We start from the raw sequence: 23,605 nt of genomic DNA, 5'->3' as shown, positions 1-23,605 counted from the left end.
CAGTGAGAGGGGCACTCATTTAAACCTCTGCTTATGAAAAATAATGGCAATGTTTTAGTCACAAGAATAAAATGAGTTTGCTGTGAGGTACAGAATCGCGAGTGTGTGTGTGTCCTGCAGGAGTTGCAGTGAAACAATAATAAAGTGCGTGCTGCGGCACCGGAGGGGTTACACGTCGAGCCAGGCCATGTGCTCTGCCAGGGGGCGGGGCTTGGGGGTTGATCCCATGTTCTGCGCAGCCCACAGCGGACTTACACATTCTGGGGAACTTGAGTGTCAGGAGCCCAAGTGGGGGCGGGTCGTTATCTATCCGGGTCACCTCACCCCCTCGCCCTTTACCCATTGGAAACTTTGCGCAAACTCCGCCGAGCTTTGGATCTATGAAAGGAATCCGCTGCCCCCGGGTGGCATGAGACTGTCAGCGAGTACATGAGTAACCCCGGAGCCGTCCCGATGTCCCGCAAGCAAAGACTTATGGCAGCTTTGGAGGAAGATGAAGACACTCCGGCGCCTGGGTCGGGCGAGCAGACGGATCTAGTGGTGTATTGCTTTATTTGCGGAGGCGGGGTGCCCAGGGGGCGAGAGGTGAGGTTGCCCGTCCGGTGTCCTGCCCGGGAAGGTTGCGCCTTTTTCCCGTTCCTTCAGCAGCAGGAGCCGGCGCCCGGTGCAGAAGCGCTGAGTCCGGAGGGCTGCGTCCGAGTGTGTGCCGTGTGCCAGCGCTTCTTGGCCGCTCAGTGGGACGCGTTCGAGCGCAGCCGGACACCCCTGGAGAAGCGCATGTATTGGCTCAAGCGGCCCTACCAGTGCGGCGGGGACGGAGCGCGCAGTAACCTCAGGGACTGGAACCCTAATTACGACTCCGACCTCTCTGACCTGTCCGACAATGCGCTCAGTGAGGCCGAGGAGAGCGGGGAAACCCCACAGGGAAACAGGAGACAGTGGGCACCCACGGTACCTAACTTAGCACCCCAACACTGCGCCCCCTGCCGGGGCTCCCCTAATGACAGAGCTGGGCGACTGGGAGCAGAGATTGAGCAGAGAGAGAACGGACACCTTCCTGGAATGTGTTACATTTGCGGGGGGCACAGCGCAGGGCACACTATACACGTACAGAAACAAGAGCACACGCCCGAAACACCCTTCTTCCCTTTCCTTTGGCTCCACACCCCTCCTGCCAGTGCTCAGCCCATTACACCTGGGGGCAGTGCCCGTGCCTGCAGTCGCTGCTTTTCCTCCCTTATGCAGCAGTGGCACAGCTTTGACATAGCCAATGTGCCCGTGTTACAGCGACTGTATGTGGTGCCACTTCATGCCAATGGCACCCCAGAAAAAGCAGCGCCCCAAAGAACGGCTGAATCTCACCCAAGTGTACCAGTCCTGTGCTACCTGTGTGGGGAGGACTGCACCAACCACGTGAAACTGGTGCAATCCAAGATAACAAATGGCAATGCTAAAACAAGTATGCATTTTCCTTTCCTTTGCCAGCTGCCCTGCCCTCCTAATACCAGGGGGGTTAACCAGCAAGGAGAGGTACAAAGTTGCAGAAAATGCTATGGGGTGTTGGAAGACATATGGTCTATCTACAGGGCATCCCAGAACGAGGAGCTCATCAATTCTGCACAGAGCTTCTTGGCAAGGTACCATCAGGTGTTCACCTCTTCTGATCCTGGTACTTCAGGAGAGTCTCGCAACAGGAGGCCAGAAGCCATAAGCAGTCACACTGGGCATATGTCTATATGTTATGTATGCGGGGCAGAGCTGGGACCAGGTCTGGAGTATCAAGTTAGCATAAACCCACCCAGTAGGTATGGAGACAAGGAGCCCTTCTTTCCTTTCTTAACAGTCTACCCTCCTGCTCCTAGGGCCAAGCCGGCCGACTCTACTGGTCTTGTTTCTACCTGCAGTCTTTGCTACCATGACCTTCTTGGGCAGTGGTTTCAGCAGGAGATGAAATCGCAGCAACCAAGCAGTCCCTGGTCAAGGCAGTATCAAGTGGAGACATTTACCTGCTTCTTTTGTAGACAGGAGAAAAAGAGAATGCTGGGATTAAAGGCTATTCAGGTAGCTAGGTTGCCCATCTTTTTACATGCTCCAAGGATGGCCAACACTTTACTGGTGGATGATGGGAAACAACTTCTTATTGGAGCTTGTATTGAATGCAGATCACTGGCGTTAGCGGGCATCAGTACAACACAAAGCGGGGCCATGGTACCAAGTCAGAAGGTAAGATGCTGTTTATTGATCATTAGAAATAATGCCATTTAATTTTGTTAACAGTCTGAAATGGGCGTCCACATATAGGGGCAAGGGGGGGCACAGCCCCCACCTGGAATTGTTCTTCATGCCTATCTTGCCCATGTGCATCTTTAATGGCTCAGCCCGGCACCCTGAGGGAGAAGGCACTTACTCCACCACACGATCATCAGTGTCAGACTGGGACACCAGGGGCCCACCCAAAAACCTTAGACCAGGGGCCCACTTTCAGTAATATTATTCTTCCTCTCCTCACTCAACCTCTATTCTCCTAGTCTCGTTTCTTTACATAATATACTATCATCTATTATTCCATCTAGTTAGTCTTTTTGTTCTCATAGAAATAAAGAATGATCATGAAATATGCCAAATGTTTAGCAGCATGAAGACCCACTGACACCTGGGCCCACTGGGAGTTCTGGTATCCCTGTGGGCCAGTCGACACTGACTCTAAGTAATTACACCTGGTGAAAACTTTTTTATTATCATACCTCCTTTGTCTTTGTGTTGTCTGTGAAAATGTAATGTGCTGCTCAGACACCATATGACTTCAAGTATTTATATAACTTAAATGATACACTGTCCCAACTCACTGCAATGTTGCTTCATTCAGTAACTGCTTAGACATCCCACTACGCTGCACAATAAAAACCGCCTAGATAGTATCTCAAAAATTAGTATATTTCTTTTTTTAAATGTATTGTGTTGAGTTACAAACATGAAGTATAATGTGCAGCACTTTTGAGTAGTTAGGGGCCCCTGAAATGGTGCATTTTGGTGAAGAGAAATACCATAAAACTGTCATCTTGGGCATTCCTCTGGGCTTACCAGAACTCTGCTGTAATATGTAAGTGTATAGAATCCCTTTTGGTGTACGTATCTAGAAGTGCCAGAAAGAATCCAAGTACAGGTATCTCATTCCAGTGCTCTGACATACACACAATTCGGCTTAACTTGTTCTAAAGTGTAGTTACATTAACAATAGATATCACTTGCAAACAGAGATCAGAGCTAAGGTACTATTCCATGTTCTGAAATAAATACTACAAGCAGTGCTGTTGGTTCCCATTACTACACGTAAAGATTTCATGATATTGAATATTTTAAGGTACTAACATTTAATTTCAGGTAATTTCTCTCCTAGGGCTGTATTTAAGTCCGATGCCACCCTAGGCACCTGACCTAAACAAGCCCCCTACACTGTGCACATGACATCACTTCCGCCAACCAATTGCCTGCAATATCCCTTTATCAATAATATCATCATTCATACTGTATGTCTAAACTGCTGGTCTTGCTGTCATTTAACCACCCACAGTCTCAGTATTACCCTGTTGCTTTATCAGCTTTTTACAGAGGGAATTGTGTAATGCACTTTTAGCTTGTATAACCTTCCTCCATACAGTACAGCTAGCTATGTTCAACCCTGTGTTCATTGCAGGAGTCTGATTCTCAACATCTATTTCATAAAACCTCTATAGATTATACCTTCGTACACTGTGTGATAAAGGCTGGGCAGTGTCAAGTCTATATAAATATCCCACCTAATCCAGCTGCAACCCAGTATAATTTGCCTTTGTTATCTACTGAAGAGGCTAGATTAGTAGATTCCTTCCTAATTCCAGGGAATTTTAGACAACTAAGATAAAAGAGCAACAGATGATGATTCTAAAACAGAATTTGGTTGCAGATCTGCATGTAACTGGTTTTCTCTCTAAATATTCAATTTCCACAGCTTCCTTAAACCAACACAGACACAGACCATCAGGGCGCTTCTAAACTGTGCGGCCGGCCCTTTTCCAAAGGCCCAAAAGGAAGAGTTCTCCAAAGGCCAGTTAGGGTGAGATTTGGGAAGGATGTTTATTGGTTCTCAGTATTACATAGGTTCCTATAAATCCTATGGAGACTGACACAGCAGTTATATGTTGTTTCAGTTTCATTGTTAGGAACCAAAGAGAAACATAACCAATGCGACCATTTCCTGCTCTATAAGAGCCTTATTCTAACTTCTCTCCCTCCCCCTCTATATGTTATCCCTGCCAAATCCCTAGCCCACAATAAAGATACACACAATGATTTAATGGTTAATCTGTGTAATCCACAGCTTTATTAATAATTAGATAAACTTTTTGATCGCAAGAAAGGCAAAAAAAAGCGAAAAGCGAATTTCCTTCACTAGAGGGAAAAATTCCTTCCTGACCCCTTAAAGGCAATCGGATTTGCTCCCACGATCAATGCGCCACATTGAATGAAGGGAAGCGGAGGGGGGAATATGGTAAGGTAAGGGACTGCGGTGAAAGGATGAGAAAGACAAGGAAATATGGCAGCATAAACATGGGCACATTTAAGCCGCACAATGAATGCTGCATTCCTTTCCATTCCATTGGACCCCGGACAGCCTGCAGACCCTGGTATTTGCAGTCTGAGGGATGGAATGAAAAGGAATGCAGGGTCTACCAAGTGGCTTAAAGGAGTTCCTGTGTATAACACCATATTTTGGATAAAGGGGAGGAACCACTGGTGGAACTACGGTGGCTGAAAGAACCACTGGTGAAAGTGCAGTGGATGAAAGGGGGGCATCACTGGTGGAATTGAGATGCCCCATACTTACTGCTGTTTCCTGAGGATGTGGTGCCTAGACTGAGGTGCATCGGTATTTGGTACCAAGGAAACTGCTGGTGGTGCTGGTATCATGTGCCGTTTGTAAGTTGTTCCGAGGATCATCTGTAAAACCAAACAAGATAACTCAGACTATGTATTTTGTTACCTTAGCAACTGATATTCCTGTAAAATCTTTATATGGGTATGGGACCTGTTATTCAGAATGCTTGGGACCTGGGGTTTTGTGGATAACAGATCTTTCTGTAATTTGGCTCTTCATACCTCAAGTCTACGAGAAAATCATTAAACATTAAATAAATCCAATAGAATGTTTTTTCTTCCAATAACTATATCTTAGTTTGAATCAAGTACATGAAACTGTTTTATTACAGAGAAAAAGGAAATCATTTTTAAAAAATTGGATTAGTTGAATAAAATAAAGTCTATGGGAGATGGACTTTCCGTAATTCAGAGCTTCTTGGATATTGGGTTTTCGGATAACGGATCTCACACCTGTATTATTTAGGAGCACATTAAGCACAAATCAGGTGATTAAGCACAATTAAATGATTGACCAAGTGTGGGAAAGAAAAGGATGGATTATATACTGCACCTGAATATCTCTCATTGTTCTTAATCAGTATGGCCTTGTTGATCTTCTCTAGGTCTTTGTAGAGGTGTTTCAGGTGGGCCTTGATGTATCTGTAGTCCTGCCAGAACTCGTTCTTAAGGTGTAATTTCCACCATTTCGTAATCTTCACTCAGTCTTTGGCCATCCACAGATCATAGAGTGCAAACTTGATGTCATTGGTGATCTTGTCCCTGATGCACTCAAGATAAGGGCCTGCCAGTGGATCCTCAAAATCCCTGATCTCAAAGATGTCCAGGTCAGACGAGATCCACCGTGAGTGCTATAAAAATGTAAGAAGCAAGAAAACATTGAGGTCAGGGCACACACTATGCTAAACCGTGTCAAATTTCTGTTTCATTGTATTTACACAGAAGCTATGCCATGTTTAGCATTGGGTTAGCCCCTCCTTTAACCCCTTTCTCAGCAGTCAGAAATTAAAATGAGGAAATTAGCTGTGAGCATCTTTACCTTTTCATAGCACCACTGGTAGTAAAGCCTGCTACTTGCACTCATGCCCATCTTTGATGTTCCTGTAATATAAAATAGAGATTTGGGAAGGTTAGAGTTAATGTAAAGATGTAAGACCCCCAAATAAACACAATAAAGAGGTAAAAAGAGGTAAAAACAACAGCATATTTACACCTTATTTAATAAGAACCCTTTTCATTCACAAACTATGGTTTCAATATGGTTCCAATTAGAAACAAATGCGTACTTAAGTATAGAGAATGCCCCTCCCCACCAGCTCCCCATGTCCCCATTTTAAGACAATACCATCCCATTTTATTTGGTCCACAGATCAGCCCATTATTTCTGTCAGGGCCCTACTTTCCTCTGGATCAGCAGTTACACAAAAATGTAGACCTTGATGGACGTGTGTCTTTTTTCAGCCACATCTACTGTGTAATACATAATACAGATGGGAACAGGGCCGCCATTAGAAATCACGGGGCCCCATACAACAAAATTTTCTGGGCCCTGCCCACACTTGCACACGAGCCTCACCCCAGATCCCACCTACTCCACATCACAGTTAAAAGACCACACAGACATCAGCGCTAAAAAAGTAACCCCCTTCCACACACAAGTTAAAAAAAGCTATTGATGGTCAGGGCCCCCTCATAAGTTAAAAAAAAAACATTGGCGCCAGGGCCCCCCATAAAAGTTTTTTTTTAAAAAAGCATTGGTGCCAGGGCCCCACTTACAAGTAAAAAAAAAATCGGGGCCCCAAAGAATATTTAAAAAAAAAAACAAAACATTGGCTCCAGGGCCGCCCTTACAAGTTAAAAAAAATTGGGGCCCCAAAACCTAAAAAAACATTGGTGGCAGGGGTCTACAGAATATTAAAATAATATTTTATTGGTGACCAGGGGATTAAAAAAAAACACAAATTGGTGTTCAGTAGAATTGAACTCATGACTTCAGGACTTCAACCGCGCCTCCTTTTGTGACTTTGGGTCTTTTCACCGCTTCAGGACTTCAATTTCGGCTATTTTCGTAGCTCTGGGTCTTTTCGCCGCTTTGGGAGTTCGGCTTTAGCTGTTTTTGTGACTTCGGGTCCTTTGGCTGTTCGGCTTTTCGGCACTTCCGCATTTCGGCTGATCGGGACTTGAAAAATGGCCGCACGGCTCGGGCGCTCTCAAGGGGGCCCCGGCTCTTTCAAAAGTGCAGCACTGCTGGGCCCCCCTGTATAGTCCTGTATGGGAAAATGCAGGACCCTTACCTTCCTCCAAATAACCCACAATGGGTTGGGCAAGTTGTTCTTCTGCTCCTGATGAAAGTTGATAGTCTTTAAAAAGACTTTTGTGTTTCTTCTTTATCTCCTTCTGCTCCTGGGAATCGCTGAGAATCACTAGGAATCGCTGAGAATCACTAAGAATCGCTCGTATTTCACTTTATGGGGAGAGAAAGAGAGAGAAGAGATTGTGAACTGAACCCTCTCTGCCATATATCTGTATATACTGGATTTCCCTTAATAGCTCAATACTGCACTTCTGAATATGGTTGTGCTTTATAAATAACCAGTAACACCAATCAGCAGCAACTTTAATAGAATGAAGGAGCTGATTGGGAGAGACAGAATTTATTGGTGCAATCAAGGACCCTAGACACCCCTGCTAACCAAGGTTGGGTCCTGGTGACACAATGCACAAAGTAATAGTTAAATGAATACTTGGAATCACCCTCATTCATTTCTATGCCAATTGCTTTCACCAGGGCTCAATTAAATTGAATTTAGAAATGAACGGGAGTGAGCATTTGAGTGAGCATTTGGTTGGCCATACACTGAATTGAAAATTGCATGAGGACAAAACATCCCAAATCCCCCTCTGTGCCATTACTTTAAAGCTGTATGTTACTGGCAGGGTGTAATAGGGGCAGAAGACACTGGTTCCCATTAGAAGACCAGGTGAGTAATGGACCCACTGAGGCTTTTCATAACCAGTCAAGCTCTGATCAGTGCCCCTGCACCCATAACACAAGGCACCCTAATTCTAGGCATGTAACTATTGTTCTGGTTTGTGCTACATGTCTTTCTTTTCAGGTCCTCCCTTACCCATCATCTACTCTAATGCTGAGGACACTAGGATGAGTGATGAGGGGACAGTTGGCCAATGGCAGTTGACATTAACAGCTAAAGAGCAGCAGAGTAAATGGTCTAACACTTCAAAAGCTGTAACAAGTAAACAATAAATACCAAACACACTATATTCTATAACTACAAGTCAGCCACGGGGTGCTGGGAATTGTAGTTAAGGCACAGCTAGATAAGCACAGGTTTAGAGTCAGTGAGACAGCAAGTTCTCATGTTGTCTCACTCCCCCTAGCAATGGCACACAGGCAGATTTTGGGTACTTTGGCACCCACAAGTTTTAGTAGTTTGGGAAGGGGCAGGGCTGCCACCAGAAACCATTTTCAAGGCCCCATCATTGATTGTCCCCTTCCTTGTAGTTGTACCCCTTTGTACCCCCTGATGGCTTATCACCAAAAATGACCCCCCCCCCCTTTTCCAATGAAACTGGAAAGACAAACTGATATCTCCAATGGACAATTTTTTTTTTTAAAATTTCTTTATTTTCGATTTTCAGGGGTACAAAAAAAGAAAGGGGAGTTAAGGAAAAATAATAAGGGGGTGATGTGGTTATCATTACATGTATATACACTTGAACTCTATGTATTACATATTTCTGAGCCTGTATTTTATAGAATGCATAGACAATGTGCTTATAAGCAAGTTATTAAGCAAATTATTAATAGAGGGCAAAATCAATAGTGAGAATTCAAAAGCATGTACCTATAGCTTATCAAATCTTCATTGCTTATCTACCACATAAATCCTTCAAGTATTTATGCCAGGGTGACCAGATTTCCCAGTACCTCTTACTTTTATTCTGCGAAATATGTGTTAGTTCCTCTAGTAAACTAGTTTCTCTTACATCCAATGGACAATTTCATGACAAGCACCTTCCCAGACAACTACAATAGCAGGCAATGGTGGGGGAATTTTGGGAGCTTTGGCTCTAGACTAAAGTCCAGACTGGGATTTAAAAACGGCCCTGGCATTTGAGACACACAGCCCAATAAATAGTGTCTGTCTAGTCACCTTCCCTGGCAGTTTTCAGCCAATCAGCACTGAGCTGGGAGGGATGTCATCCTCAAGTAAGGCATGATATACCAGTAATTGGCAGCCAACCACATCAGTCACACACATGTGCATTTATGAAAATACAACAAATAGACATCAAACATAAGCAGTCATAGAGCCAAGGCTCTATGACTGGTCCCTGACTGGACTCTCCCATGCCCAATGAATGAAGGTCCTGCTTAGATCTCCTCTCTTAGCCCATCAGCTACAACTCTGGTTCTGGCTTTGAATGCTGGGAAGTGTAGTTTAGCAGTGGCTAGAGAGATACAGTTATGGGATCACTGAGGCAGACAGTAGTATTCTGTTGGGAATATGTTTTTTCACTTTACTCTTTTGCAGCTCTTTATGTTTGAATTGGAATAGTTTTCTTGTTTTAAATTTTCTACCTCCCTAGCAACCAGGCAGAGGCTTAAATAGACATATTTTGCATTGCAGCCTATTTCCACAGCCTATTGTCACTTGTCTATAGAGACTGAGACTAGAGCTGCACCCAACAAATATGCTTTAGTAGGGTGCAGCAGACCCAGCAAGGGCCTAAACATTCCCCCTATGCCTTCACCGGAATCTTTTTTTTTTTTAATTTAAAAATAAATTTATAGGCACCCGAGGGCCACCCCCAAAACCTGCTGCCTTAGGCCATATGTAAAAAAAATGGACCAGAAAAATGGTATAAAGTCAGTGAAATGTATTATGCATTAAATATTGGTGGGACCACAAAAAGTTGTATAACATATGGAAATACTTAAAAGGAGGGTATGTAAAATGGAGGCTTCGCTGTATGTATCTAGTTGTAAATAGAACTCTACAGGGAATAACATTCTACAAACCTCTGGCTAGTAATTTTGTTAAGAAAGTAGAAAATACCAAATGTTGTCCTGGCAAACAAGGAGTTTGTGTCACTTATAGAATGGCAATGCTATACATTGTGCAACAGTTACTACTCTATATATTTATAGAAAAGCTGATGTTAGGTTTGTGTGGAAAAAAAAATGTGGGTACAAGTAATTTGTGTAATATGTTTTCTTCCTTGCCCCCCCCCTGGAAAATTTTCTGTGGACACCCATGCTTGAAGTATAGATGTGTGAGAGTTACAGTAGATAAGAGAAATGCCTTTTGAAGGATAGGAGTTACTGTAAGATCGGGAGGTCAAAATACTAAATGCACTCTTATTGATGGTGCCACGGGGTTGTGCTTTTTCATGGAACATAATCTGTGTTATATTAAATGAAAAGCATTTGAATGAAGCTGCTGTAGGCCCTAAGTCTAACCGATATTTAAATGGACCACTTGTTGGTGGTGATGAAGGTTTTATATTTGAGAAAAAACCACCTATCATTAATGTAGAAGTAGGAGCTTCTAACAAATAAATCCTAACACATTTGCTTGAATCAGCATTGTGCAGTGCCAAGGATGCACCCAAGCACATACTTTGAAGAAGGGAAAGTGGCTTTTGTAGCTGGCATTGTGAGCCGCAGTTGACATTAGGCAGCAATACCTGAGCCATAGGTGTATATTTATCAAAGAGTGAAGTTAGAGATCACCACAGTCCTCTAGAGTTAAATACCACCACTCTCCATTAATTTCTATGGGATTTTTAAAGGCATATTTATCAAAAGGCCAAAGTGAAAGTTCACCATTTGATAAATAAACCCTTTAGAAATCCCACAGAAATTAAAGGAGAGTGACGGTATTTCACTCTAGAGGACTGTGGTGATCTCTAACTTCACTTTTTGATAAATATACCCCTTTGAAAGAGAAGTGTTGCACTACACGTATGTTTCATGCAACTCATAGTACAGGTAGTTGGAGATTCTCACCTTAGCACTGATCTAGCTGAAGAGTGAGGCAGTCTGAGAGCTGTCAAGTGGCAATACAAGAATTTAAAAGTTAATGCTGCTCTTTGTTTGGGGGCACCACCCCTGGATTCATATCTGCAGCAGCAGCAAAACAGCCATTGGTTTGTTCTAATGATAAATCACCATTATACATTTCTGTTAAAATATGTGTAGATGTACAATGAAAAGCCAATATCATTGGTTTGAAATGTTTTCCCACATGGCCATAAATATAAACTATATTTTAATGCTTTTCTGGGAATTTCCAGGAATAGGAAACCAGTCCTTGCTTATCATTTTTGCGTTACCATAACAGATTCTACCAGTGGCGTAACTACCGGGGGTGCAATTGTGCAAGGGCCCGCACCCCCGCAGGGCCCCCCGGCAGTCACGTGCCCACTGGAGTCGGCTGCAGCCGCACGGACAAGGGTGGGCGGGGCCCGGCTGCACGGCCCACACCAGGGCCCGCCCCCACCTAGTTCCGTCACTGGATCCTACCCTCCTGATAAGGTAGTGAGTAAGGGGAAGTCTCCATATAGGAAACTTCTACAACAATTTCTTTGAATGTAACACTAATCCCTTTCATATGTGAGTGATTCTGTTTCATTTTTACCACATATTTAAGCATGGGTAGTGCTCAGAGTCTGTTTTTCAGGAAAGCAGCTGCCTGCATGTCAGACTGTGTAAGAACATCTTTGAGATAGCTGTAGTCATGAGCCATGAATCAAGCGCTGTGGTGCCAAACTGTCCCGAGGCCACGGAACTTTTCAATAATTTAATATTCCATTCTCTGGTGATCAGCATTGGAATAAACTTTATATTACGGGGAAGGTTAGGCTAGTAAATAAGGATACTTTTAGAAAATGCAATATGATACTACATACTGTATAAAGAAACAGCTAACTTTTTAGCCTTAAAAGGCTGACAGCATTATAAGACACTCTTGTTCAATAACAATTGTATTAAAGGTATTCCATGTTTGGTCCTTGTGAGGTAGATACTTATATTATTATACAGCTACCCTCATCAACATTTGCAGTGACTGTTTTGTTACCCATTATGTAGGAGGATTATCAGTGTTTTGGTAATCTAATTATCACCAAATGGGCAGATCTATATGCCCATTTTAAAGTAGGTGATATTGGGCCCTAAGCTTTCGGACGCAAAGATCCGATCATACGAATCGAGGATTCATACGATTTTCGGACCGTGTGTGGAGAGTCCCGGCATTTTTCTTCCTGCGGAGATCGGTCGTTTGGACGATCGGACAGGTTAAAAGATTTCTGTTGACTGCCGATAATATCTCTGCGTGTATTGGCGATCATACGATTTTCAGTGGGAGACTTTCGTACGATTGCTGTCAGGGGCAGAACATCGGCTGATCTGTTCTTTTACTACTTTATTTGATCTGAATAGTTAGTGGCAGGTCGGGAGACGGGGCCAGCTTTAAGGTCCCAACAATTGGATTACAACAATGGAGATACAGGCAATGTATAGTTGGCCATACTTGAATTTTGGGGTATTGCATTATTTAGCCTGGTGTCCATTTTGAACAGAATGGATGTTAATTTGTGACTGTACCACAAGTTCAGATGCCCAATTACAACTGCAGTGCACAAGAAATACACAGTAATACAATCTGTATAAAAGGGCAAGCATAAATATATTTTTCCATGGAACTCATGTCTTTGGAAATAAACTGAGGGGCCACATTTGTAAAAAAACAAAGAAGACTTAAAGCAACAGTGATGTCATGTAGTCAAGTGAGACTGAGATTTTGATCTGCCGGGCTTTCTTGGTAACATCCGGCCTACCAGATGTTCAGTGAGTTCCCAGCTGCCATGTAGCTGCTCATTGAATATCCATGCCATGTGTGGGATTTCCCCCCAGATGCAAAGTTCTAACTAGCTTGTGATGGGAATGTTTTGATAGAATACAAAGAGAAATGTCCGTCGTCATTATTTAGAGAAAAGGAGGAACAGCTTACAAGTTGGAGCAGCTGTTGGAAAAGAGAGATTTTACTGTCACAGATCTTCCTGCTTCTATATATATGCTTCTATAGAATTTCACTGGAATTAGAATTTGGCACTGTGGACATGGACATGGCTTCATTCAGTACAGACAGCAGCATGCCGCTATGTTGCCTTTTGTATAGTCTAATGTGATGACTGAGAGTGAAATCTTTAAAAGGTGTGCGTGTAGTTCACAAATACACAACATAAAAGGAAATTATTTGGATTAAACAGATGGACCTGGCTAGTGCCAGGCCTAGATTTGTGTCAAGGGGAGGCCAGCCCTAAGGAGCACTGGGGATGTACAGCCTCCCAGTGCTTCAGCGCATGTGGCCTTGGGGTGCCACTAAATCCAGCCCTGGCTAGTGCAGCCCAGCCCATATGTGCCTAAAAGCTTTTTGATGTACCTGCAGAGCCAGAGACATTGTATTAGCTTGGGAGCAGGCACATGAATCGGATGTTGGCACCAAAATGCATGCTTGAGAGAAATCTGCTCTGTGTACCTGCACCCGGGCCAAAGCTTTTAGGGGCAGATTGTAGGCCTGTGTTTATCTACAGGCCAGGAATCTGCTGCATTTTGTGTGGACACACTGTGCCAGGTTCCACTATTGCATAATCTGCCATCCAATTAATATCTTGCACATGCCTTCTGCCTTTTCCTGCAATTACATCAGATCATTGCATTTAAAGTGTTTAAGGCTGGAACTACACAGTGCGCGTTTCCTTTTCCTCAAAGTGATGGGATGCAATAAGTTTGTAGATGCAACATTTTAGATTCGTCGCATCCGACATGATGCCTGCACTTCCTCTCATTGCATCCGATTGGAAGGACGCGCACCGTGTAGTTCCAGCCTTACACGCAGCAATCCTCATTCTTATGTACAAAAAAGTATTCTCAGGTGCTTTGTCACCTGTAGGAGAGGCGATTATCTGCAGGCAACAAAGCAATACATGTGTTTTCTAATTTATATTAAAGTAGGGTTACATTAGTTCTTTATTCTTATTAGAATTTCCCAGTTATTTGATCTGTATGAAAACATTTAGCATCTAGGTTCATTCCTTTATATTGTCACAAACAAATTGGTCACAAACAAATTGGTGATTTATAATATCCCATATTTAAATGCTAAAAAATGCCTCAAGTTGAAAACTATGCAGTTCCATTATAACTTTCTCCATTTTTGGCACTGAATAAAGTCCCTCCTCTGTCTTTTTGTTATTGGTTTGGTCATTGTTTATTCCCTTCAAAGCTGGGCACGGATCCCATTCAGTTGTCATTTTGACCTCAGTCTCAGAATAGAGCTTGGCATGTGCCTAAGAAGAAGGGCAGCAGCCAAGCGTTCACAGCTTGACGAGTCCCCTGAATGAATGTCAGACAGTGGAAGTTAGTTAATGCAGGTAACAGATTGAAAATAGTTGAAATAGGCTAATCTCATAACAAAACGCAAACAATTATTTAGATGGTAAACAGTAAATTCTAACTTCAGACAAACACTTGCTAGCAAAGGCTTCTAAACATTGCTTAGTTCATTTATATTGCTTTTTATATAACAATAGGAATGCAATATTTATATTCAAGTAGGGATGGGCGTATTTTTTTCGAAATGAGCACAGAATTGGAAAGTCTCATCAGTAAGCGTGATTCCCTCCCAGTGTAACTTGGATGATGACACAGGGTGAAACATCAAGCTTTGCACCCTCTAGTTTGTAGTCCCTCCATCTGATGGAAGCACATGACACGTCTGCATTAAGCGCATATTTTTGCTGCTGATTACAGATGAAATTAATTACGATTAATATGAAAATCATTACTATGCAGGATTTGACTTCTATAGCACAGAGAGTAGCTCTCAATCTGCCTGAGCAACAGTCACCTGGCAATCAAGTCAACCCACATTTGCAGGGAGTTGGGAATATGGGTCAGTTTTGAGCATTTTGTTCCCTGCCTATAGCGCTTATTAACCAGGTGATTATATTCACCTGGAGCCTATTAACAAATAAATGGACTCATGCTTCCCTGATGATTTCCTGTTTACAATTGTAAAAAAATAAAGAAAAGAAAGACCCAATTACAGGGTACAGGTATAGGATCCCTTATCCAGAAATCCGATATCCAGAAAGCTCCGAATTACGGAATGCCTGTCTCCCATAGACTCCAAATTATTTCCTTTTTCTCTGTAATAATAAAACAGTAGCTTGTCCCAATTAAGATATAATTAATCCTTATTGGAAGCAAAACCATCCTATGGGGTTTATTTAATGTTTAAATGAATTTCTAGTAGACCTAAGGCATGAAGACCCAAATTATGGAAAGATCCGTTATCCGGAAAACCCAAGGTCCCGAGCATTCTGGATAACAGCTCCCATACCTGTATATATTTTCCCTTTAAAAAATTCCTGCGTTTTTGTATCTTGATTATTCAGAGCTGTTAAGAAATTATTCAAGAGATCTCCTGGATTTTTCAGGAGTCACTCAATTGTCCCACTCACCACCCCCCATCTCCAGCGGTTTAAGTAGATCCCCTGATTCTGATTGAATGTTCACTGCACATGTGCAGTGTTTATTCTGTAACATCACTGCGCATAAACCACATGCACTTGTCGCTTAAGATGCACTCCCTGCACCTCAGCAATTTATGTTGAGATCTCTGGATTATTGTCAAATCAGTTTTAAGGTGGCCATACAAGTGTAGATCTACTCGCTAGGCTGCATATCAGTTGGTCAGCCCACTAGTGGACCACATACACTGGCAAATAAGTCTGAAGGGGCCAAATGCCCATCTTAAATCCGCCATATATGGACACCTTAGACTAAAGGTGCTCCCACCTATGTTTATTGGGTCCTGTTATTTAATCTGACATGTACAGTACCAGGCTAGTTTATATTTTTGATATTGCCTAGCAAAACAAGTAACCCTAAACATTTGTTTATTTGTATGGAGGCAGTTTACCCCCTGACTCTGGCATGGGTACACACTGAGCAGAGAAGATTTCCTGAATAATGATGGGCGAATCTGACCCATTTTGCTTTGGCGAAAATTCACGAAATAGTGAAAAATTCAGCAAAAGCATTGGTCTATAGACAACAAGTCTACGGCCGTCATTTTTGCGGTGTAACCTAGCAAAACATTTTGCTTATCACTATCTCTGAACTGTCGCCAGTAGTGATGGGCGAATCTGTCCCGTTTCGCTTTGCCATAAAATTTTTTAAACTCAGATAAAAAAATCTGCAAAACGCATTGAAGTCATATTATTTTTTACATGCACGCCTTTTTTGTCCAAATGCATTAAAGTCAATGGGTGTCATAATTTTGACCTGCGACAATTTTTATGCGCGACAAATTTTACACGTTTGACTTTTTTGTCCAAATGCATTAAAGTCAATGGGCGAAAAAATTATTTAGACGTGCAACAATTTTTGCACAAGCTTCTTTTTTGTTGCAGCAAATTTTCTCGCCACCGAATTTGTGAGGCAGCTTTGCGTAACAATTCACAGATGGGGAAATGCGGAAATTTGCCGCAAATCCATGCCTGGTGAATAAATTCGCCCATCGCTAGTTGCCAGTAGCTTTGTGTGTGTCAGTCCCCATATTATTGTTTTTAGCCAACACAAAATGTGGTTGAACTACAAAGTCATCTGTCCATTTTGCAGAGTCCTAAAGGGGTTGTTCACCTACAAACACCTAGTTGGCTTCAGATAGATCACCAGAAATAACAACCTTTTCCAATTCTTTTCTATGTGTGACGCTTTTTCTAATTTAAAGTGTAATTTTTCACCTTCTAATGGTCAGGGCACACAGGCAGATTCAGGGAGATTAGTTTCCTCGTGAGGAAACTTCGGGCGACTTCAGAAAACAAATCGTGCAGACTGCCATCCTGCCGACAATTTACATTTAAGCCGACGGGAAGGCAGGGGAGGCAGTTTGGGGAGATTAGTCGCCCCAAAGAAGAGGAGATAAGTTGCCTCTCACGAGGAAACTTCGGAATACGAAGTGCCGTGTGTGCCATGCCATAGGTGACTTTTCATTATAGCCTGCGCAAGACAGAGGAAAGGCGTTTGGGGAGATTGGTCGCCGCAAAGACCAGTCGATTATTCGCCAAGCGACTAAATCTCACGAATTGACCAATGTGCCCCTTCCCTAAATTGAAACATTTAGTTGATAAATTTCTTATCTTTGTTCCTGCTGAGCAGAATCTCTGGGTTTCATTACAGGCAGCTGTTTTTGATACAATTGATACAATAGTTGCTAAAACTGCAGAGATGCTGCTGAGAAATGTTCAACTAAATGTTGCAAAATTGTAAGTTTAGAATCTGCGCCTGAATTACTGAGCTGCCAGACTCAAACATAAGCGTCAGGAACGTTCGACTTTAAACTTACTTTTTTGAAAAAACTGAAAAAAATTAAAAAAATTTAGTAATTGAAAAAAGTCTTTATTTCTGGTGAGCAATCTGAAAACAATTGAACTGAAAAAAGTGTTTGGAAAGTGAACAACCCCTTTTAGCCAACTTGACATTCACACTTTTATAGTGATCAAATGGGATCCAGTCTTGGATATAGTAGCTACTCTAGGCAATATCTGTGATCTTGTACATGATTTAAAATCACATTATTACTGCAAAGAAGGAAGGAATCATATGCTGTTTGCTTATTACAGCAGAGACAGATTGCAGCATTCACTTTGGTACATGTAAGAGGCTAGGAAAGGATTGTGTTCATGCTGGCAGCTGGCACCTATCAGCACTGCTATTCTGCACACTGATGTCAGGCTTTCATTCACTGCCTTCCAAGACTCTGTCTGCACACATCTGGGCTAGCACTGGCAGTAACAGCTAGTTGGGGTTGTTTGTTTTGGCTCTACCCAGTCACCCTTTATGTGTCTGGCTGCTGCTAGGGGTTTTTAGTGTTCTATTCACTAAATTCCAATTCTAAATATTACTTTATCCCAACTCTTCAAGTTGCTTGCAAAATTTGACTTAGTTAGCTAATTCCGAGAATATGATATTAATAACACTCAAGCATCCTTTTATCAAAGTGCAATAGATGGTGATGATGACTTGAGCCGTAAAATACTCCACAGCAAGTTTATTTGATCACTTCTGTCATTGCGGGTTATGAGTGATGAGGAGCTTCTGTGCATGCGCCGAAAGTCACTAAGTTTACGGAAACTTTGTGACTTTCAGGCACATGCGCAGAAGATTTTTACCGGTAAATGCCTGGTACTGCGCATGCGACAAAAAACACTGTGCAAAGCAGGAAGAGCGCTTGGGAGAAGATGGTGCCCGTGAACTCCGCAGCAGAGGACCTGCGCCGAGGGGTGAGTAACAAGTTAAGCGTATTTGTCCGAGGGGGCAGGTAGGCCGGGGGGGAGAAGGGAGAAGGGCCTACACAGGGGAGGGGGAGGTTTTTCCCCCCGTACAGGTTGACTTCTCCTTTAAGTCCACAAAAAAAACGTATAAACATTAAATATAACCCAATATGGATGTATACGGTTTTGTTAAGTCAAGTACAAAGTACTTATCACAGAGAAAAAAGTACATTTAAAAAAAAGGTGACATTTTGTGTGACTGCAGGGCTGTGATTGGCTGGCCCCCTCCTACTGTGCTTCTGGCAGGGACCATTAGGACACACCCACCCCTCATTTGAAACTGGGACAGGGACCAGTGAACATCTATAGGTAGCTCCAATAAAGGGGCTATTTTTTTTTTTTTGTTTTGTTTTAATTCTCTCTGTTTATTTATTTTAACAATAAATCACATTTGCTTCAGAACATCGTGAATGGTTGTACATTTTGTTGTTGCATTTTCTGTTATATGTTTTGTTGGTACATAAGTTGTATCTTCGGTAACAAAAATGAAAATAAAGTGATAAGCAATAAGAATACAGCAATAAGTACAGGAAAGGGAAAAACCAAAAAAAAGAAAATAAATAAATAAATAAATAAAAAGTCATAGTAAAGGGGCTATTTTAAAGATAATATTAATTTTTAGCACATTGTAAAAGCAACACCATATATTACTTATAATTGCCTGCAAAATTAGGGTTTTTTCATTTATCCTATATGTCTCCTTTAAAATTGATTATTTTAAAGTTGGGCCTCCCGTAATTCAGAGCTTTTTGGATAACAAATTTCCAGATAAAAGATCCCATACCATTTTATTTCTGTCTTTATCAATTAGTTCTGCCACGTTTGTACCATGTGCAACCCTTTTGAGTGCAAGAGAGAGATGCTTTATTCAAAATTAGCCCTTTGTAAAGATTTGCAAACTTGTCATTTATTATATTGAAAGCTATTTTTTTTGTCTGGTTCTGACTCTTGAAACAATGTAACAGTGGGAATTTGAGTCTGAGAATTTGAGATGGTTTCTACTACATTGTTTCAAGAGTCAGAACCAGCAGTGCAGAAAGAAAGGGACAAGCAAATAATGCTTTTAATTGTAATTACAAATTGCTCTATGTGCACAATTTTCGAAAGGATCAAGTTATCTTTTAATATTCACCTTACAGCATTTTGTGCCTCTACATGCAACATTTTGTTGGAGTTATTTTAAGAGACAGTCATATGTAACATATTGTCTTGGCCAGTGACCCGCAGCCAGTGGCTTGCAAGCAACATGTTGGTCACCAAGCCCTTTGATGTTGCTCCCTGTGGCCTCAAAGCAGGTTCTTATTTTTGGATTCACACAGAGGTCAGAGCTGATGCTTTGGTCAGTCCGGAGAGGTCTCTTTTCATGTATTTGGGCTGACCTCTGCTTCAGCTCCGCTGTGTGTGAGCGCACACAGGCTGATCTTCAAATTAATGGTGCAGGGGCACTGAACTGATCTCTTTCTCTCAGTCTGCAAAAATACACAGGCTGACAACAGACGGGGACTTCAGTCTGTGTGTCCATAGCCTAATGGGTGATCAGTTCTAGACTGGGTATGGTCCATCCACTTAGATCTGTGCAGGTCTCTAGTGCAAGTACAAGATGCAGCATTTTGCATCGTACTTATTATTCCTCCTTTTATTCTGAATTAATCAGTTGAGAACGTTTTACTGTAACATTGATAAAGGGAAAGTAAATCCTCAGAAAATGTTGCCTTTAGCTACAGAGCACAACCCCTTTTTTCCCTCCCAACAGTATGACTCGCAGCTTCTTTAATTTGGTTGTTCAAACTGCATTTATTTATCAAAAAGTGAGATTAGAGATCACCACAATCCTCATTTCTATGGGATTTTTAAAAGAGTATTTATCAATGGGTGAAAGTTCATCCTTTGATAAATACGCCTTTCAAAATCCCATATAAATGAATGGAGAGTTGCGGAATTTCACTCTAGAGGACTGTGGCGATCTCTAACTTCACTTTTCGATAAATAGCAGGAAGAGACATGAAGAGTAGCATAGGTGTGTTACCCATCTTTGGCCCTTAAAGCGGTGGTTCACCTTTAGGTTAACTTATTATGTTATAGAATGCCTTATTCTTACCAATTTTGCAATTGGTCTTCATTATTTATTTGTATAGATTTAATATTTGTCATCCTCTTCTGCCTCGTTTCAGTTTTTAAATGGGGTCACTGAACCTGTCAGCCAAAAAGCTATTACAATCCGAGGCTACAATTTTATTGTTATTGTTCCTTTTTATTACTTATCTTTCTATTCAGCCCTCACCTATTCATGTTCCAGTCTTTCATTCAAACCACTGCCTGGTTGCTGAGTAAAATAATATTCAAGCAACCAAATAGTTGCTAAAATACCAAGCTGGAGATCTACTGAACAAAAATCAGAATAATGGAAAAAAACACATAAAATAATAAATGATGGCCAATTGCAAATTTTCTGCTAAAAGTTATTTTAAAGGTGAACTTATCCACCTTGGTTTCCATAAGCTGACCTGTGTTCCTGTAGCACTAGGTCACTGACCAGTGCATCAATAACACAAAGGCTGGAAAAGGAAGCAACATGGCCAACGATGCCCATCGTATGTATCTCTATGCTTCACTTTAGTGATATAAACCAACACTTAAACAGGCATTTTTGGTATACACAAGTGAAGTGAAGGTCATTATTTGTTGCAATCTGTAGAGCTGAGGATTGCTAAATTAAAACTGTATGCTTTTCAATTTAGAATTGGAACACCCCTGCATTTGTGGTTTATCCTTTTGATTAACATGATCTACGGCTATACAGTACAAATACTCAGTAACAGAATTTAGTGTTAAATTCTATAAATTGCCATGTCAGCTTTTTGTGACTCTGACAGGCATTTGGTAATTTGTACTGGGTAAAATTGAATTTTAGGTTATTGCGTTTTGACCCCCACCCATCTATGTGAGGCCAGGCTAACTCTCAGCTTAATTTATATTATCTGTAGCACCAGCAAAATAGCTTAATTTGTAGCAGAGAATAACACCTATGTAATTTTTTTAGCCTCGTGTTGCAATTCTGTTGTATGTCAGGGATTATTTAAATCTGCTCTGGCTGAGGGGAGACAGGAAAATCCCTCAGTGGCAGAGTGGCGTCTCAGCTCTATTTTGGCTGGCTTTTTCTGGCACGTCCCCAGATCAGATGGAATGGTTTCCCTCTAGCAGTCTCACCTTGTATGTTATTTCTGCAGACATTTGTCCACTTGCCTCTAAATAAGGCCTTGTTCCTACAAGACTGTTGAGCTGTAGTGAGAATGCTGATATTCCTTTGCCATGTGGTATAAAAACTGTATGAACAAGGAAGACCATAGTCCAGTGGAACACAGTGATGTCTCTGTCTGCCCCCATCTGCCCAATCTTTTGTGCACACAGACAGGTACATCATTAAGTCATTAGGGTGCACATAGAGTTGCCACCAGGCTGGTATTTTACCGGCCTAGCCAGGAAAACACCTGCCAGGGCCGGGGCCGGTACTACAAAGTTACGGGCAATGTAGTTTCCGGTAAATTTGTAATACTCCAAAGTGCAGCCCCTGGCCACCCCCTTAAGCCCCTCATCCAGTAAAAACTTACCAGTCTCTTACTCTTCATCCTTCCCAAAGACTCTCTTAGTAGTATAGTAATGTCCAGTGTATGGGCTGATGCCAGGCCTGTCTGCACACATATAAGAAAAGGCAAATAAGAGGAGATATGTAGCTATGTAGAAATGCCAGCAGGGTCGTTCGGGTTCGGGCCGACCTCGCAGCCCCGTTTGCTCTCCCTGTCCGCTATCTTCAACTGCTGGCTCCCGGCTTTATAGCTGCATCCTGCTCGCCCAACCCCTTTTGCGACGTCATTGGCGGGGCGGGGCGGGGCGCGTGGCTATTAAGGAAAGCCGGAAGTCAGGCTTGGGTGGGTGCGGATCGGGTGCGGGTTGGGAAAAACCCGACCCGCACATCACTGGTGTGTGCCAGTGGCCTAAGTGACTTTTTTTGGTGCCCACAAGGTTGTTTCAAATGTAATTTCTTCATGAAGCACCCAAACGCTCTTCAGGTTTCCAAATAACGCAAGAAGCTGTAGTTATGGCTGCTTTAATGTAACAGTGGGCAAAGGGAAGAAATCATATTGGTGGGCCCCCACAGGCATGACATTTGTGGATATTTAACATTGTTTATTTATAATACACAAGAGCCATGAATATCCTGTAAATTGTATGGGTTTTTTGTGGTGTCATTAGTTATATTTGGTTCTCAGTGATGTAATTTTCTTTATGACTCACTGCAACTTGTGCATTTTTAAAAAATAACATTACTTCTGTATAAAATACAAGTATAATAGAAGTTACCTTGGAGCTTCTCCACCTGTATAAAGCACAATGCCTTTGGCCTCATGCCTTTATATGGTCATGGAACTCCTTAATGACTTACTGTATGTTATAGGTATGGTATCCGGAAACCTGTTATCCAGAAAGCCCCGTATTATGGAAAGGCTGTCTCCTATAGACTCCATTTTATCCAAATAATCCAAAATTTAAAAAATGATTTCCCCCTCTGTTAATAGAACATTACCTTGTAGATGATCCAAACTAAGATAGCATTAATCCTTATTGGAAGCAGTACCAGCCTATTGGGTTTATTTAATGTTTACATGTTTTTTAGTAGACTTAAGGTATGAAAATCAAAATTATGGAAATATCTGTTACGTGGCAAGCCCCAGGACCCAAGCATTCAGCATAACAGGACCCATATCTGTATCCTTATATTTTACAATTGGGGGGTTCATTATTCCCTACAATCTTCTTCCTTCCAAGTACATATCACTAAGATAACATGTTCATACATGTCTTAAGCTCCCCATAGACGCGACGATTCTTCTTGCCGAACGACCGATTTTAGGGAAGCCCAACCGATCCTTCCAAATTATCGTGCGGTTAGTGGGATTCGAACGATCGTACATCTTACGACATCTGTCAGGAAATTGATCAGCCAGGTCAAAAAATCTTTGTTGGTCCCAGTACAATCTATCTATATTTGCAGGGCCAAGCAGGCAGCTCCCCTATGTTTTCCTGGCAAATTGGTCTTTTTAGAAAAGATCGTGGTCTCACAATCAGGCTCTGATCTTTTAAAAATCTCAACATCTATGGCCAGCTTTATAGAAAGATAGGAGGATATAGTTCACATCAGAGGGAGGGCTGAGACCTCTCTCTTCTAAATATGTGAGCACTTTGGCACTAATGGATAACAGAT

General features: G+C 42.0%; 1 protein-coding gene and 1 long non-coding RNA gene across 3 annotated transcripts in view; one reads left to right on the top strand and one right to left on the bottom strand.

The window, feature by feature from the left end:
- Positions 1 to 253: 253 nt before the first annotated feature.
- Positions 254 to 23,605, top strand: part of gse1.S (Gse1 coiled-coil protein S homeolog) — a 311,558-nt gene continuing 288,206 nt past the window's right edge. For both annotated transcript variants that reach the window (XM_018240435.2, XM_018240434.2), the window contains exon 1: positions 254 to 2,223. In XM_018240435.2, coding sequence (XP_018095924.1) covers positions 430 to 2,223 — 1,794 coding nt within the window. In that variant the 5' untranslated portion in view covers positions 254 to 429. The remainder of the gene's footprint in view (positions 2,224 to 23,605) is intronic.
- LOC121393266 lies at positions 5,677 to 7,271 on the bottom strand. Its single transcript, XR_005960925.1, has 3 exons — positions 7,209 to 7,271; positions 5,954 to 6,015; positions 5,677 to 5,765 (listed from the first exon to the last, which is right to left on the bottom strand). It is a non-coding gene; the product is annotated as an uncharacterized LOC121393266 (long non-coding RNA).

This window comes from Xenopus laevis, chromosome 4S (assembly GCF_017654675.1).
Source record: "Xenopus laevis strain J_2021 chromosome 4S, Xenopus_laevis_v10.1, whole genome shotgun sequence".
NCBI lineage: Eukaryota > Metazoa > Chordata > Amphibia > Anura > Pipidae > Xenopus > Xenopus laevis.
Note: the sequence above shows the minus strand (reverse complement) of the source record. Positions and strands in the feature narration are given on the sequence as shown.